Genomic DNA, 17,486 nt, shown 5'->3' with positions numbered 1-17,486 from the left:
AAATATATGATTTGGGGGTTAGTCAGTGACTTCAAAATGCTTTATAAACACAAATTTCCAGACCACTGCAAACACCTAGAAAATAGACGGCAAATTAAAGAAGCTTGAGATGCTTTGCTCTTACCTAAATAAACACAAAAAAATGGAATCAAGGAAAAATGCTTCATGATAGCCACAACAGCGGAGATAACTGGCTTTCATACTGAACCAACATTGATGGGGTAAATTTTTTTTATTGACAGAACATAACTTTTTTTCACATAGCATAAAATTAACCATTTTAAAAGCAAACAATTCAACAGCGTTTAGAACATTCACAATGTCGTGCAACCACAACCTCCATCTAGTTCCAAAACATTTTCAACACCCCCAAAAGGAAACCCTGAATGCCTCTAAAAGAGATATAAAAAATATTCCAGTTATTGTTTATTCTCAGGATGGACTGAGACTTTTCCTTGCTGGATAACTATAGCGTAATAGAATATACATACATATATATGTGTGTACACACACACACACACAGACAGACCCACACAGACACACACAGACACACACACACACACACACAGAGCTTGGTTTCCTAGTCCAAATTTAGAGAATCTCAACCTTTTAACAGGAGTATATATTTCACCAGTGCCTTGATTAAAAAACTCTGTAAGGTGGACAGACTTCTCTGTAAAGACCCTCAGGTGAGAGCCCGCTTGAGGCGTTAGAGAACAGCAAGAGTCCAATATGGCCGGATGGAGAAAATGAGGGGGAGGGTAATCAGAAGAGAGATCAGAGAAGAAATCAGCCGGGGACAAGCCTCGCAATCATAAAGCCTTGAAAAATCATTATAAGAATTTTACCATATACACTGCATGAGAAGCTGTTAAAATGTTCTGAGGTATGGGCATAAATTATGTTTTTAAAGGAATTACTGTGAATATAAAGAGGAAAACAGTACCTTTACAGTGGAGAAACCGAGCAGATACAACCTTCACTAAATGATCAAGGCTAACGTCACCAATGACGTCATGTGAATACCATGTACCACCTGATATCGATACACACAGTATGCATCCAATATAATTTCATATATATCCTCCATGAAATGAAAGCTTAGACCACAAATACTATTTGGGGATGCATACAGTGGTGGAAAAACATTAACGAAGTTAAAAATTCAGGATAACAGTTTCCTGTGGAGCAGAGAGGGGGCTTTTCATCTGGGAGGGGCACAGAAGGATTTCCTAAAGTAACGGTCTGAATTTTAATCCGAGTGGTGAATTCACAAATTTTTGTTTTATTGTTCTTTAAGTTTTTTACTTTAAAATAGACTCAGAATAATTGTAAAAATAATACAAAGACTTTTCGTATGCCTTTCATCCAGATACCCCAAATTGAACATTTTACCCATTTGCTCGATCATTATTTCTTCAAATATTTTTATATATTCTATTTTTCCAACCATTTGGGAGTAAGCTGCTTACACGATGGTTCTTTAACCCTAAATATTTCGGCATGTTCTTTCAAAGATATTCTTTCCTAACCACAATAATATTATCAAAATCTAGAAATTAGCAGTACTAATATCTAATCTACAGACCTAATCAAATTTCATCTATTTTTCCATTAACATCTTTTACAGTAAAAGAGAAAATTAATTTTATGAGAAACAAAGCCTGATTTTTAAATTATTTATTTATTTCCGCTCCGGGATCCAATCCAGGATCGCACGTTGCATTTAGTTATCATCACTCGTTAGAGCCCATTAATTCCTTAAATCTGGAAAAGTACTTCATCTTTTGTCTTTCACGACCTTGAAATTTTTTAATAGCACAGGCCGTTTATTTTTATGGACTGTCCATTAATTTGGGCTACGTAAATGTTTTCCATAATCTGTTTAGAGTTTACGTATTTCACAATTTCAAAAAGGAGAAGCAACTCAGCAAGAAACAAAATGAACACAGAAACAGTACATTACAAGCACTGGTTAGCAATGAAATCGATATAACAAGACGATTTATCAAGATACTCATTGACATTTTTTTTAAATAGCTCTTTTTTCCTGACAAAAACGAAACAGCACAAAACAGAAAACAAATGTAACATCGAAGGCCCCTCCCGCGCCAATCACCTGAACTTTCTCCCGTCCTGTGAAGAAAGCCTCGGCCAGAGGTAAAAACCTCGCCGCGTCACAAACTTTGCTCAATCGCAGGCGCCATTTTCTGCTTCACTAGCACCACCTCCCCTCTGCTGCAGTCTTTCCTCAGCCTCAGAACATGCCCCTCGGCCCACGTCACGAGCCTCGTTCCCAGGCGCCGGCTCCCTCCCCCCGCCCACAGCCATTCGGCTTCCGATTTCGCTCTTCAGCCTGACGTAACCGCCTTGCCTTGTTCTCAGGCACCGCTGACCAACCAACCGCCCCCCGCCCCGAAATTTACCTGACGCCATGAATCACACCACCCCCGCCGGGTTCCGTCGCCGTGACCGCCTCCACTCCCAGGTTCCAGTACCACCACGCAGGCCGGGCCCACCCTACGGCCGTTTCTTCTCAGGCTCCGCCCCCCGTCTCTTCACAACAAACCCCATCTTGTTCTCAAGCATCCGGCGCCGCCATCCAGGCCCCGCCTCTTTCCCAGACCAGACGATCCACTCACAAGCACTTCCCCGCCCTTGTCGTCCTCCATCCTCGAGGCCACTCCCCTGCCTCTACAGGAGTTATCCTGCGGACTTCGGCGTTCCGTCCCCCACCATCGCCAACACCCCCCTGTACCCTCAGCCGAGGCTCTGTTCACAGCCCTGCCTCACCAGCTTTCGCCAGCCCGCAGTGGACGCTCTCGCCCACTTTCGCCATTCTCGATCTGGCGCCGCTGGTTCTCCAGACCCGGCACCGCTTCGCACTGTGGCTCTTGGTCCTCGGCCGCAGCCGGCAGATTCTCTGCGACCGCCGCCATCGCTACTCGCCCTCCCCTCACAACTCCCGCAGTGGGAGATAGGAAGAGGCCCCTAAATTGCCACTTCCGGATTCTGGCCCCGGAAACGGAAGTGGAGCCCCCCAAACAGCCCGAGGGCTTCTACCATCTTAGAAGTGGACCCCACGGTAGGACGCCTCCAAGCGTTAGGCGGGCATTGGGCGGTGGGCGGTGATCTCTGCAACTAATAGGCGGGGTACAACTTCCAGTTGAGAGCTAAGAAAGACAAAGGTGCGTTGTGAGATTCTAACGCCATGTTGAGTCCGGGCAAACGGTTGTGTGGAAGGTGGAGGCAGAAGTCTCGAGGTGGACGAAGACATACTGGGGCGTGCTCAAGGGCACACCAAAGTTCCGGGTCTTCTCGGTCGGTGCTCTGCTGAGGATCACGGATCACTACCCTGCGAACGGCTTGTTAGCCTGAGTAGAATGCCCTTCCTTCAATGCACTACCTTTCTTGTCCATCAAAACCCAGTGCAAAAGGTCACCTCCAGAGTGCTACCTAGGCCTGCGGGCCGCTTACCTGCCTGAACTAGATTCTCTCGACAAATGTGTTGAAGGGAAGTCAGCCCCAGGCCCTCTGCATTTGTCGGAGTCACGGGAATGATAACTAGTAATAGCCCCGTTTAAGTGCTTTTTTAAAAAATAGCAGATAATAACACTAGCCCATGGGCATGAGGCAAGCTGAGGAGCAGAAACGTTGTCATTTTGCACCAGCTAGTAAGTGACTAAACTGTGGTTGGAACTCAGGAATTCCAGTTCCAGAGCTATGACGGTAAACACCAGGCCAGAGATTCTCAAACTGTGGTCCTAGGCTTTCCACCGGTTCAGGAGGCCCTCTCAGGGGGTTCACAAAGTCAAAACTATTTTCACAATACTTTTTCATTGTGATTCTCCCTTGCATGTGAGGTGGCATTTTCCAGAGGCTACATGATATAAACGAAAGCTTTCTGGATGTCCTCAACTTTAAAAGTATAAAAGGATCCTGAGACGAAAAGTTTGAGAACCATTGTACTAAGTCAGGGTTTCTCAGCCGCCTAGGCACTGTTGGCATTTCTCTGTTGTGGGAAACATCGTAGGTTGTTTCACTGCATCCCTGGCCTCTGCCCACTATAGGTACCAGTAGCATCTCTCCCCCTCCCCACCCAATTGGGACAAACAAAAATGTCTCCAGACATGGCCATAAGTCCCTTGGGGCAGGGCAGGATTATCTGAGTCAGAACCACTGCGCTAGGCTGTGCCAATCTTTTCTCTGCTAGGGCTCCCAGCCCTATCTGTTGGTAATTTCCCTCTGCCCCCCTGCACCTACCTATCTATTGGCTATCCCCACCTGACATCCCACAAACTACCCAAGACAGGCTCATGATTCTGGGTCTGTTTCAGTGAGTTCTTTCACTTCACCACCCGTTACGAGGCAGGATCCCACCCTGCCTTTCCACATCTCTAGGCCCCATGCACACAGGCCCCTAGGCCTGGAGTGTCCAGAATACTCTCTCCCTGCACAATTTCACCCCCACCCCCACATCCATGATCTCAAAATTTACCTCTATGTTCAGTTAACTTCTGCAGGGCAGGGATTGTCTTTATTACTGATTCCAGCCCCCAGCCCAGACCTGACACAGATGAGGCATCACAGCTCAATTGTGTAAACTGAGGGAGAAAGGGAGCAATCCTCTCACCTGGGGCTCCCCATAGTGGCATTTGAATTGGGTTTGGCACATGGCACATTGCTCTTCAAGCCCAGCTCTTGGAGTCTGAATTGACTTTCCTCATTGCCCCTTTGCAGACTCCACCTCCCTACTTACCTGAACAGCCTGTCCTCCCTACCATCCAGGAGGCCTCCCTCCTCAGGCCTGGACTCGTTCTCTCCACCTTCCAGAGGTCAACTTTTACCCACACCAATGATCTCTTATCACTTCCCACAGCAGTTGTGTGAATTCTAGACCTAAGTCTGGCCTGGCAATCTTGTCCCCCTTTGCAAGGTCACTTTCCCAGCCTCCTTTGCTCTCAGAGGTAGCCATATCATCTTGTTCTAGCCAAAGGATGGCACAGGAAGTCTGTGGAGAAGCTCGTGTAAGTTGCAGTCCTGTTTATTACAAGGAAACAGGGAGAGAGGGTGCCATTTTCCCTGCTTGCTTTCCCGTCTTTGAGGATGTTAACAACCATCATGGAACCATAAGGCTGCAAGCTGAGGTGTCACTGAAGTGCTTATAGGGACATAGTGGAATGATAAGAGACCCTTGGGCCCCTGCCAATGGACTTCTGTAACCAGCCACTTAGTTAGGCTTGCTATTTTACCTACAGCATTTACATGGTCTTGCCCGCTCCACCTCTTCTGCCTCGAAGTCTATTCTTGGCTTTGCCCAAAATGGTGGGGCAGGGACTAGAAGTCTCAGGACAAAGGGAATCAAAACCTTGACTATACTCACACTTGAGGTCAAGTCCCAGGCTGTGCCAATTGACCCGTGGCCTCTCACAAAACCACTGCATCCCTCCCAGGGTTGTCTCACCAATATCACGGTTTCCATTACTTTCTAGACACCAATAATCCAAACTTTCAGTTCCATTGATGACCCACTACTAATTTTAATCCATGTATTATAAGATTCCCCTACTCACTCAGTGGTCCAAAAACCATCCTCATGTTCCCCCTCCAACTGGCCTGCCTCATGGTGTCCCAGTCAGACATGTGGTGGTCATACTGCGCCTTGCTGCCTCATCTCCCCACCTCCTGGTTTTGGGGGCCTTCCAGGTGTCTGAATTTTGAACAGCCTCTCTACACCTTCTTGTCCCTACCGTATAGCTAACTTCTTCATATTCTTGGGTAAATCTAATACCTCTCTCTCTGCTTCCTAGCCCATCCTCCATTCAGCCTGCTCTGCTTCAGTTCAGTGTTCCACCATTGTGTGTGCAACCCCACAGATGCCTTTTTCACAGCCGTGACATGTCCCTGGCCCACTCCCAGTGCTCCCCTAGACTATGGGGACAAGGTATGAATTCATCATGGTACGAGTACTCACCCTGGGTCAAGCCCACCCTCACCCTTGTATGGATTTGCAATCACATTTTTCTCTTTAGACTTTTTAATATTTCATACAGTGATTATGGTGCATTCAGGAACCAACCCCCCAAACCCCACCAGGAGGGCACCCACCCCTGCCCTCCCACCCCATTTAAGGGACCCAGGGTTTAGAGTGGAGGAAGGGAAGGTAATCACCCATCTGGGACTGAGCCCAGAGACTGTCCCTGCCCTGCCTCACCCTCCCCAGGGGTTAGGGGATAACTCCTGGGCACACACACCCCATCCCCCCGCCAGCCCCTCTGTCCCTGCCTGTGCACATAGACATACTATGGCTCCTCACTGAGTTGGTCAGTTCCTGGCAGGGCCCCTACTCAACAGCACCGAGTGGGGTGGGGGCAAGAGGGCTGGGCTAGGGAGACCCTGAGAAGGAAGGAGGCCCCAGCTATGGGACTGTAAGAGGGAAAGACTGGGGCCCCAACCTTGTCCATCTCCCAGAGTCTCCAGTAGTCCCCAGGTACCCCTGCGGCTGGGGATGGCAGGTGGGGGGTAGGAAGGCGAGTGGTTGAGGCATGCTTTCCCTTAGCCGATCCCAGGGTCTGGTGATGGTCAGGGTTCTGAATAGGGGCTGTGTCCCTGCCTTGGAAAGGCTGGGAGCGGGGCTTCATTGCACAAAATACTGTGGGAGGGCCACACGCAGGGGGTGGGGCCCAGCCAGTCTGTATAGAGATATTGCATTTAAAAAATGAAAACCTCATTTAAAATAATTAAAAAACAATGAATGAAATGAACAACAACAAAAAAGCCCACACAACATGAGGCAGGTGGGACAGGCAGGAAAGCAAGCAGGGGAAACCTCAGACTCAAGGCATCCCCATCTTGTCTGAGTCGAGATCCCCAGCCTGGGCTAGCTCCAGACCCCTGGCTGGCCATGGGGTAGTGGTCCTGGGGGAGGGTATGATGGGGAGGGGTATAGGCCTGGCCTCAGTGTGGGAGGCTGGCACGGCCATGCTGTCCGCCGGCAACTACTGAGACAGAGAGAGACAAACAGACCAGGCAAGGAGCATTGAGAGCTTTGTTAGCACCCAGCAGACAGGCCAATGGGTGGGTTGACAGGCCAATGATCATGTGTTTTTGGACAGGCAGCAGGGGACATGTGGGCAGGCGAGCATGAGTCAGGCAGGTAGCAAGCAGGGAGGATGCAGTTGGGGTCTGCCCTGTGAGGGGTGTGGCATCCCTCCAGCTGCTGCCTGCTGGGGCCTGGGTCTGTGGCTTAGAACTCGGTGTCCACCACACGGAAAGCTGGCCTGCCTGTGGGCAAAAGCAAAGCGGATGGCTGTTGGTGGACAAGCAGGTAGGTGGATGGGGCAAGGAAGAGGGTAAGGGCCGCATCTACCTGAGTCAGGCATTGACGAAGAGCGAAGGCTGGCCTCCTTTTGTAGCTGGATCTCCTTTAGTGCAAATATGGAAGTAGCTGTGGGTGGAAGAGAGACAGAAGTAGGGAATGACCCATGGGGCCATCCAGGACCACTCACCATATGGCCCTATTGGGGGAATTAGAAAAAGCTGCCTTTCTTTGAGAGGCTTGACCTTTATCCACCAAATAATCCCACATATAAACCAGCTACAACTAGGAAAAATGAAATATGAGCAATTATATGACACCAAATCCTTATTAATTTCATCAAGTGTAATAATGGTATTGCATTTTGATGGATGGTGTTTAGGATATGATTTAGATTAGTTCAGTGGGGAGATACGTGAAGTGTGCCAAATCTTTTTTAGATGTTATGTTTAAAAAATATTCTATAGATACATGCTGAAATTATTTATAGGTAAATGGTATGTCTGGAATTTGAAAATAATCAGTGGGGATACAGATAAGACCAGATTGGCCATGAGTTGATGACCTGTTGGAGTACTTGAGAACTCATTATTTGGTCTAATATATAAACATTTAATTTTAAAATGTCCAAGTTAATAAGTTTCAAAGTCAGATATAAAAAGAGAACACCCTGTATGATTCAATTTCTGCAGAGTACAAGGACAGGGAAAGTTTATTTAGGCTGTTATAAGTCAAACTAGTGGTAACCCTTGGTGGCGGGGGTGGGACAACTGAAGGAAATGAGAAGGTGCTTTGGGGAAGCTTCTCAAGTCCCGTTTCTTGACCTGTATGCCAGTTACACGGGTGTGTGTTTAGTTTGTGAAAACTCATGCAGTACAGTTATGATCTGTGCATTTCTCAGTATATACTTTACAAGGAAATGTTTACTTAAAAAAAAAGTAAAGTGATATTGTATTTTTTATGTATATTTGAAAATTTCCATGAAAGGTAAAAAGAACTGAAAACCTACATAACTTTTTTATAATAACACATCACATGTGTGAACAAGGGTGTGCCCCCTTACAGGTGGCATAGCCAGAGCCCTACACAACCTGCCCAGCTGTCCGCAGCAGTCCCCACAGTCCTCTACCAGCTGGTCCATTTCCCAGCTTCACTCACTGTCAGGAAGTTTGTGGATCCGCTCCCCCAGACCGAGGAAGAATGGGTGTTTCATGGAGTCCTCTGCGGAGATCCGATTGCGACCTTCAAACTAGGGGGGCGGAGGACACGGAGTATTGACATTTTCACAGAGTAAGTCTCTCTTCTTCCCCACCCCTGGAATCCCCTAGCCCCCAAGGCTGGCCCAGGAAAGTGGTCTCACCTGCAGCAGCTTGGTAAGGAGGTCAGCCCCATCGCTGTCAAGTCTACCGCAAGGACAAGGAAACCCGCTTTAAATTGAGCTTGGGCACTCTTGCCCCTAACACCCACCTACCCACCAGCCTCACCGGGGTGCATGGCTCAAAAGGGTCTCAGAGCGGTACTTGGGGTAGTTGTATGTCTTGAATTCTTCGTTGGACAGGATGCCCGGCCATGTCTCCTCAGTTGGGGTTCCTGGCAGGAAGAGGCATTACCCTAAGCATCTCACTGGGCCTCCTTCAATGTCCCCACAGCTCCTGGGGTTCGTGCCTCCTCACCCAAGATGCGGAAGATGAAGTGTAGCTGTTCCTCCACTGTGGAGCCTGGGAAGAGGGGCCGGCCCGTGGCCATCTCATAGAAGATGCAGCCCACACCCCTGGGCAGGGAGGGCACAGTAAATAAATAGAGAAGGCAGTTGGCTGATTGCCCATTGTTATCAAGCCACCCCCTTTACCACATAGCCTCTGCCACACTTCCACCTGTCCTCACCACATGTCAATCTGGGTGGAGTAGTCTGTAGACCCAAGCAGGATGTCAGGGGGCCGGTACCATAGTGTCACCACCTCATTGGAGTAGGTCTTTGTTGGAATTGACTTGGCCCGAGCCAGGCCTGGTAAGTGGAAAGAAGGGGCAGCTGGAATTGAAGTGGTCCTGGACAGTCTAGGGGAGAATACAGTTGGGACTGAGGGCGTCCTAAGCAAAGCCTGGAAAGGCTGAAGGGGACTGAGACTAGGTGGTCATGGGGAAGGGAAAGGCTGGGAGATTAAGGCTGGGGGATTACTGGGAAGAAGGGGGAGACTGGGGGTACCAAAATCAGCCAGCTTAAGCTCTCCTCTCTCATTGATGAGCAAGTTCTGGGGCTTGAGGTCACGGTGTAGCACCTTCTGCCGATGGCAGTAGGCCAGACCACGGAGCAGCTGGAACAGGAACAGCTAGGGACCCAAAATGGCAAGCAGAGGTCAGTGAGTATCCAGCAGCCTAACCCCAGCAGGCACTGCTCCCCATCCCCAACACAGACACTGAGCACAGAGACTTGTCTCACAAAAGAGGACAGGGTTCCAGTGCCCTCCCAGGGCTCCCAGAAAAAAAGCCAAACAGGAAAATCATTTCTAGGAAATTTGTGTGATGAAGTGGGTGAGTAGAGTCCCCCTTGTGCCCCTGCATCCTGCCCCACACCCACTTTCACATTATGCATGTTGATGATGTTCCCACAGTCATCCAGGTACTGCTTCAGGTCTTTGTCCTGAGGAGAGAAAAGCAGATAGAAGAATGAGGGTCATGTCCTGTGGCTCCTGGCTATCTTCCCACCTCCCCCCAGGACCCACTGCCACATAACCTTACCAGGTACTCAAAGACAAGAGTGAGGGACTTCTCAGTGTGGATAATGTCATGTAGCGTGACGATGTTGGCATGTTTGAGGTCCTTGAGCAGGGACACTGCAGGAAGCATGGGGGTGGGATGGGGAAGGAGTCACAGCCCCATCCTCAGAATAAAGACAAGCACTAGACAGGGACGAGCCCAAGGTTTCCTTCTTTCCCTGTGCAGTTTGGGGTGGTACCTCACAGCCACAGGCTCTAACCCACCCAATGACAGGAAGGTGTGTCCCCATGTCCCAGATGTGGAAACGAAGGCTCAGAGAAGTATATGGAACAAGAACCTGGGACTGCAGCATCAGGATTATGTGACACTAGATTTTCACAACCCATTTTTGGTTTCTGGAAAGAGTCCTTGCTCTAACCCTTAATACACAGGCCTGGAGCTTCATGTGAAATTGACACTCGATTTCTATACAATTTGAATTCACTGCATGTGATGTTCTGACTCTGCTGTATCAAGTAAATTGGTGAGCACTTTCAGGGGGGCTCTCAGAACCAAAGCAGGTACCTTCTTTTCCAATTCATCTGCCTCTTCTCCAAACAGGAACAGATTACTGGTTATCTTGATTATTACCTAGATATGTGGGTTATGAGCACTTTTTCACGAAGCCCAGAGTGTCAGGAAGGAAGTCTCATAACCCCCAGCCTCTGATCTCACTATGGGATGTGTGTGTGCACCATGGGGAGTGCTCGGGAAGCCTGGGGCAAATCTTCCGGGATGTCTGTACCTTCCCGGATGGCCGTACAGGGTGCCCCCTCTTCGTGTTCCAGTCTGATCTCCTTGAGTGCCACAAGGTTGTCTGTGAGCTTGCTTTTGCCTTTGTAGACGGTGGCATAGGTACCCTGGGGAGTGAGTAAGAGTGACAGGAGAGGAGCTTAAGGCTGCAAGGAGTTCCCACTAACCCCATTCCCATCATGGTCCTTCTTGCTCTCCCTCACCTCGCCCAGCTTGTCCAGCTTGATATATGTCTCCAGTTTCCCAAAGCCAATCTCGGACTGTGGGGTGAAGGAGGCAAATTGAAACAGGCTCAGGAGTGGGGACTAGTCGGGGAGAGAAGGGTGGTTAAGAGGAGAAGACAGGAACAGAAGATGCTCACCAAGCTGACACGACGGAGGCGGCGGCTGAGGGGCTTATCGAAGATGGGGCTATTGAGGGTCAGCTTCTCAAGGTAGCCCTCGGGCAACCGGATGTCAGCTGGTAGTGATAGGCGCTTATTGATGTCCTAGAAGGCAAGACAGGAGAAATAGGACCACGAACTCCACCTCTCCAGGTCCAACACTCTTTTCCAGCCCCACAACCCAGACAAGGGGTTAAGCACCTCAGTGGAGATCTTGCGTGGGGGATGGTTGCGCATGCGCACCCTCACTGGCGACTGCACCTCATCTGAGGATGTGGCTGAAGCCTGGTCACTTTCCCCGTCAGACCCCATCTTCAAGTCCTCGTGTACAATCTCTGGTGGTGGTGACAGAGGGAGAGCAGGCCAGGTAGAGTCAGGAGCCCCAGGACACTCCCTCCCCCATGGAATATATTCCCTCATCATACAGGTATGTGCAGGGACCCCCAGAGCAGCCTGGAGTCCCTCAGGGAAAGGGTGGCAAGGCCCAGGGAGGTTCAGACAGGTCAGGATAGGTTGAATGGGACAGGGGGAAATAGTCACCTAGTGAAGAACCTGGTTCCAGGGGTGAGCTGAGACTGCGGCTGGCCCAGGGGGCAGGGAGAGGTAGCCAAAGGCCCTGGGAAAGCAGGCCCCGGGCAGGCAGGCACCAAGCCTGAGGGGGCCATCACAAAGTGCATGAGAAGGGCAAAGGGAGACTAAGGACAGCTTTGGCAGGCAAAGCACCCTTCTTCCCCCTAAGGCCTGGGCACAAAGCCAATGGAAGGGGCACAAGTGGACAGATAAAGCGTGTTGAGAGAAGATGGAAGGGAAGAGAAAGAAAATGGAGAAAGGAAAATGAAAAGAACATAAGTCTAAGAGAAACTGAGACTGGGAGGCAGCATTTGAGGACCAGTCTGGGGGTGGGAGTAGTTAGTAGATCTACCTGGTGCAGAGCTGAGTGGTCCCCGTCCAGAGCGAGGTTCTCCAGGGGCTGCACGAGTAGGGGCCTCTCCAAGGTCACTGCCGCCGCCACCGCCACTCTCATCCAGGCCTATCTGTTCAGGGGCACCATTGGTCTTGTCTACACCTCGGCCCCCTCGGAGTGTCATTGACAGCTGCCGTTTGATCTTCTTCATCCGATCCATGGCAACCTGAGCAGAGGGTATGGATGGGAATAGGTCCCACATTAACATCTGTCTGACCACCATGGGCCCGCTAAAACCCATGACAACCTAGTGAGGCACGTAGACATGAACTGTGTCAATGCCTACCCAACCACTGTTGGAGCCCTGGAACCACTCAAGATTTCTGGAAACCTGGCATGGATGGGAACCCTTGCCGGTGCCTGCCCACCTATGGCCAGCCCCTGGGCACCCTGCTCCCAAGTAGCCCACCTGGGTACTGAGGCGTGGGTGGCTGGCTGAGGACAAGGGCCCAACCGGTGGACTGTTGGTCTCTATGGAGGCAGCCTCAGTGTGGGAGCAGAGGGCTCTACAGCAGGCGTTCTCAGGTGCAGCGGAAGTGATAGATCTGGCCATGGGTGGGGCGGGGGGCTCGCCCATGACCTTGGGACCACTGACATGGCCCCGGGCACGCCCATAGAATGCCACATTCCGCTGGCACCAGCCCCACATCACCCCCTACTCCCAAGGCAGACTGCTCCCTGTGGCCACAAGGCCCTCCCACCTCCCCTCAGCAACCATCGTCATGGTGACTAGTGGACTATTCCACTGGTCTGCCGAAGTAAAGGGTACAGGGGCGAGGTCCTGCCCAGACTCAACCACTGGTTGGGGTTGTGGGGGGGGATCTCAGTGCACACCAGCTGTCCTGAGGACTGCTGAAAGGTTCAATCGAGTTGGGACCCATAGGTCCCACCCAGATTTTTACAATCCAGATCACATTTCTCCTTTGAGAATGCACTACATCTCTCTTATCACCCAAAATAAACCTCCCAGTCCTCAGTATTGCCCACAAAGTCTTACCCCATTCAACCCTACTACCTCTGGCCTCACCTCCCCCTCAGTCATTGCTAGTTGCTGTTCTGCAACCATACGTAGCAGTTCTACCTCAGGGCCTTTGCAGTGGCTGTTCCCAGTACCTGGAATACCCTTCCTCCAGATTCCAAAAACAGCTCACTCCCTTACCCCCTTTCAGGCCCCTGTTCAAATACTACCTTTTCCCATGGATAACCCTCCACAAATTACCTTATTTAAAATCTCAACCATCCAGAGCTCCCTCACCTTGCCAATTATCCCCCAGCACTCATCACCTCCTCAGAAATGACACCATCTACTTATTGATTTCTTTATTCCTTACTGTCTGTCTCCTCACCACCGTAACTAGAAGATCAGCTCTGCCAGGGTAGATTTGTCTGTTTAGGTCACAGCTATATCCTGAGGACCTGGAATAGTGACTGACAGAGTAGTTGCTCAAAAAATGCTTATGGCAGAAATAAATGAATCAGGGGGCTGAAGGCCTAGGATCAACCTTTACCAGGGTGAGTCCCTGCTACTCATGAACAATCCCAGACAAGGTGGCCCAGTGACATTGGCATCAGCAGGAAGATGACCTACCTAGATGGGGTTGCTGGAGGGAACGGGGCCACCGAAAGGCTTAGGCTGGCCTTCTTCTGCTTCCTCCTGGGCTCTGGGCCGGCAAGGAGGGGGAAAGAACTGGCCCAGGAACCATCTGGACTCACAGCATGGCCTAAGATGGCCCTGGGCCCAAGGGAAGTGAAGCTAGATAGGAAGTTGAGGATGAGGCTGGGGCTAGATTCAAGGAGAAAAGTGGGTCATCTGTTACCCAGAAATCAGGTGCTTAGCCCAGCAGTCCCCCATACCCCACTTCTGTCTCCCTGACTTCACCACCCTCAGGAGGGGTAGAAGGGCCAGCCTAATAGAAAGACCTCAATAAAGAGGATGAGGTTCATCCAGAGAACCCAGGATAACAACAAAATCCTGACCCAAGAGGCTGAACACTGGACCTGAGGCTGAGGAAGGTGAAGCATGACCAGCCCCCAAAGACTCTTGTGTCAATATGGCATGGATACTCAATTTGTTGTGACAGGGAATGGGGGAGTTGGTTGGGGGAAGACTGTAAGTAGAGCTGGATGGACAGTGGGGAGGGAGCCAGAAGAAGCCAAGGGTCCATGACCTCTAACTAGAAACTCCAAGGACTGGACATATTCCAGAGTTCAGTTTTTTGGAGATTTTAGGAAAATGGGTACAAAATCTTTGACTCATGCAGCACCCCCAGCAGGGGTCCCTGGGTGGGCCGTTGTGAACAGAGACACTTGAACATTAAACATGTAGTAAAACTTGAATACTCTTATATAACTGAGGACACTCACCACCTCACGCTAACCAACGAGGTCATCATACTCTACTAACTCCCAGAAGAACATACCATCCTTATCCTGTCCAGACCCCTATAAGCACACAATGAACCCTCAGTGTCTTGTTCCTTCAGTATACACTGGACTGAAGGCCTCTCTGCATTTTAACTGCTATCGGCACCTGCAATTTTTCTTTATCTCTAATTCCCATCAGCACACAAAGCCCCACCAGAGCACAGAACCTTCTAAGTTGACTCTTATCACCACATTCTTGGTCCCCTCCCAGGCCCAGCTGCCTGTTAGCTTCTCCACAGCACTCACCCTCCACAAACACAGTTCCCTCTACATGATTCTGACCCCTATTAACATGCACTTGGGACCCTCTATAGCTGACCCACATTAGCATTCACTAGACGTTCACACTGCCCTAAATCCCATTAACACAAAGTGAACCTTGCAGATCCCTGACCTGACTGTTTTCGCCCACACTCAGACCCCTCCACAGCTATGACTATCATTAACACATAATCTGGTCCTCCCACTATCCTGCCCCCGCCACCTCCCATCAGCACAAGCTGGACCTTCACTTCGCCCTGACCTCTATTAGCCCGCACTGGGCCTCAAACAGTGCCTCCCCATTAGCATACCCTGAACCCTTACTCAGCCTTATCTCCAGAGACAAACACACTGTTCTATGATGGTCTGACCCTCATTAGCACACAGAGGTCTTCATTCAGCCCAAACCCCTATTAGCACACACTTCAGCCATCCACGGTTGTAATCCACTTTAGCACACCCAGACCTTCACACGTTCCTGTCCCTTATTTCTCTGTTTCAACTTCTCCACAGCTATAATATAACCCTTGTTGGTTCACACTTGGATTCCTTCACAGCCCTGATCCTCCTTATTGCATACTAGAAACCCTCCACAGTTCTACCGCCCATTAGCACTCCCTCAAACCTCAACACATCTCAGTCCCCTGTGGACACAAGCACACAGTCTTCACAATGTTCTGGTATCCATTAGCATATTCCAGATCTCATACTGCTCTGACTCTCCCCCCACTGGCACACATTTAAGCACAAGCACCTCCATGGCTCTCAACTCACATTAGCAGTTACTAGAACTTCATCAATCACCCTACTCCTTAGTATATTCTAGAACCTCACATGCCCTTTCCTCATGGACACACATTAATCTTGCACCATCTTGATCCTGAATACACTGAACTTCTTACAGTGCTAAGCCACTCCCCTTATTGCCCCCCACGTCCATATAGCCACATCCCAACTCTGATAGTCATTAGCACAGGTTCAGGTCTTCCACCACGCTGCCCCCATTAACATAGACTGGGCCTCATATTATCCGGACTTTAATTACCACATGCAAATACCCTCTACAGCCTTATTTCCCCATTAACACTCTCAACGCTCGAGTTCTTCCACTACCCTGCCCTCCATGAGCACACTCTGGACCCTCACACACTGCAATCCCTCATGAACAAATATACGTATTAACACCATCCTGGCCCTCATCACCACACACAGAGCCTCAGAGCCTTGACCCTATTAGCACGCCTTTTGGTACGTCTACCACCTTATCCCTCATTAACACACTGAGGACTCTTCTACAGCTACAACTCCATTTGCATATCTCAGCACTTCTGACATCCTCTCCCCTATTATACACGCTAGGGTCCCTCCACCGCCCCCGCATGAGCACACACTGGGCCCCAAACCTACACAGCGCTAAGACTTATACCACATGCTCCGACTCCTCCATAGCTCAGGCCCCCATTAGCAAACCTCAACTCTTTCACCACTCTGCTACCCATTTCCATTCCCTCTGGTTCTTCGATCACCCCGCTCCCAATTACAACCCACAGTACTTCCCACTCTTAGCTCCGAGACCCGACCCAGGGCGGGGCCAAGGTCAGGGAGGCACTGAATGACCCCCTGTCTCGGTGCATTCTGGGCAATTCGCTGGGGGGAGGAGACCCAAGCCAGCGGGGCAGCCCAGAGCCCTGGGCAAGGCCGGGAGTCCGGGTTGGTTCTGTAGGAGGAAGGGCAGCCCCCACCCCACGTCTCGGGGACGCGCTCACCGGCGGGGGCGCGCGAGCAACCTCAGCGCCGCGGGGTCGGCGCGGAGGCGCCTGGGGCGGCGGCCTGGGCTGAGGCCGCGCGACCTCCTTCTCCTCCTGTTCGCCGCAGGGGCCCGTCCCAGTAGTCTTCGGCCATGGCTGCTGGGCCCGGGCCGCCGCCGGCTGAGGAGGGGGAGGCGGCGGCGGCGGCGGCTGAGGCGGAGGCGGCGTCCCGCTCAGTCGGCCATGAGCTTGGCCGCTGCGGGCGATGCCCCCGGGCTCGTCGGCGCCGGCTCGAATCCGAGAGCTCACGGCGGCTCGCGGCTCAGAGCTGACTGCCTGGGGAGACGCGGCGGATCCCAGGGCCGACCAGCCAACCACCCAACCGCTGCGCGCGCCGCGCTCCACGCATGCGCACGCACGCGCTGGACAGGGTGAAGTGCTAAGGAGGGGACTCACCTCGGACTGCACGTACCAAAAGACCCGTCCGCCGCTGGAGGGGGCGCGGCCATTGCGTGCCCACCAGGGAATGTGGCGCCAGCCCTGGAATGGCGCCAGGGGGAAGTGTAGAGGTTGTTTAGTACTCAGTTCCGATCTTACAGAAGTGTGCTAGCGCTGAAGTGGGCAGCAGCCAGTAAGCCCAGCGTACCAGTCACCATTCGCTCCCCCTACTTGGTCTCACTTGGTACATCCCCATGGTGGCAAACGGGACTTTTGCAAGGGAGAAAAAGATGAGGCAGTCAGCCCTAGTCCTTTAAGGTTGCCTCGGGAGGCAGAAATTTTAAAGGTTCGTGAGAAGATGACTTTTCTAGGAGAGGCAGCCTGGAGAATCATTGGCCTTTATCACCTTAGGCAGGGGAGAGTCTAGCCCCGCCCAGCCGATCT

At 51.0% G+C, this 17,486-nt stretch overlaps 2 protein-coding genes and 1 long non-coding RNA gene across 4 annotated transcripts in view; 1 reads left to right on the top strand and 2 right to left on the bottom strand.

Moving 5' to 3' along the window:
* The window catches only part of USP11 (ubiquitin specific peptidase 11), a 15,167-nt gene extending 12,080 nt beyond the window's left edge, over window positions 1-3,087 (bottom strand). The window contains 1 exon segment of the mRNA XM_039866409.1: window positions 2,794-3,087. Within this exon segment, the coding sequence (XP_039722343.1) occupies window positions 2,794-2,939 (146 nt within the window). The 5' untranslated portion in view covers window positions 2,940-3,087.
* On the top strand, window positions 2,995-9,324 carry LOC120605515 (uncharacterized). The gene is made up of 3 exons (XR_005653647.1): window positions 2,995-3,085; window positions 8,384-8,608; window positions 8,968-9,324. It is a non-coding gene; the product is annotated as an uncharacterized LOC120605515 (long non-coding RNA).
* On the bottom strand, window positions 7,030-17,486 carry CDK16 (cyclin dependent kinase 16). 2 transcript variants are annotated; one of them, XM_039866410.1, is made up of 16 exons: window positions 17,061-17,486; window positions 12,130-12,337; window positions 11,409-11,542; window positions 11,187-11,312; window positions 11,029-11,085; window positions 10,818-10,932; window positions 10,055-10,149; window positions 9,894-9,956; window positions 9,522-9,645; window positions 9,203-9,323; window positions 8,992-9,089; window positions 8,803-8,908; window positions 8,679-8,721; window positions 8,477-8,567; window positions 7,370-7,447; window positions 7,030-7,284 (listed from the first exon to the last, which is right to left on the bottom strand). In XM_039866410.1, exons 2-16 carry the CDS (start codon window positions 12,329-12,331, stop codon window positions 7,247-7,249), a joined length of 1,491 nt encoding a protein of 496 aa, XP_039722344.1. In that variant the 5' UTR covers window positions 12,332-12,337; window positions 17,061-17,486; the 3' UTR covers window positions 7,030-7,246. The 2 variants fall into 2 exon arrangements, with proteins under 2 accessions (XP_039722344.1, XP_039722345.1); XM_039866411.1 differs by lacking the exon at window positions 17,061-17,486 and adding an exon at window positions 16,623-17,038.

Source organism: Pteropus medius, unplaced genomic scaffold (genome assembly GCF_902729225.1).
Source record: "Pteropus medius unplaced genomic scaffold, Ma_sr-lr_union100, whole genome shotgun sequence".
NCBI lineage: Eukaryota > Metazoa > Chordata > Mammalia > Chiroptera > Pteropodidae > Pteropus > Pteropus medius.
Note: the sequence above shows the minus strand (reverse complement) of the source record. Positions and strands in the feature narration are given on the sequence as shown.

What these genes read in the sequence shown, in the direction of transcription:
- CDK16 (XM_039866410.1), bottom strand. Translation starts at nt 12,331, where the DNA reads ATGGATCGGATGAAGAAGATCAAACGGCAGCTGTCAATGACACTCCGA. An exon ending in GCCTCCGTCGTGTCAGCTTG is followed by an intron (nt 11,086 to 11,186) that starts GTGAGCATCTTC and finishes TTCACCCCACAG; the next exon opens with TCCGAGATTGGCTTTGGGAA. An exon ending in CTGTACGGCCATCCGGGAAG is followed by an intron (nt 10,150 to 10,817) that starts GTACAGACATCC and finishes TGCTTCCTGCAG; the next exon opens with TGTCCCTGCTCAAGGACCTC.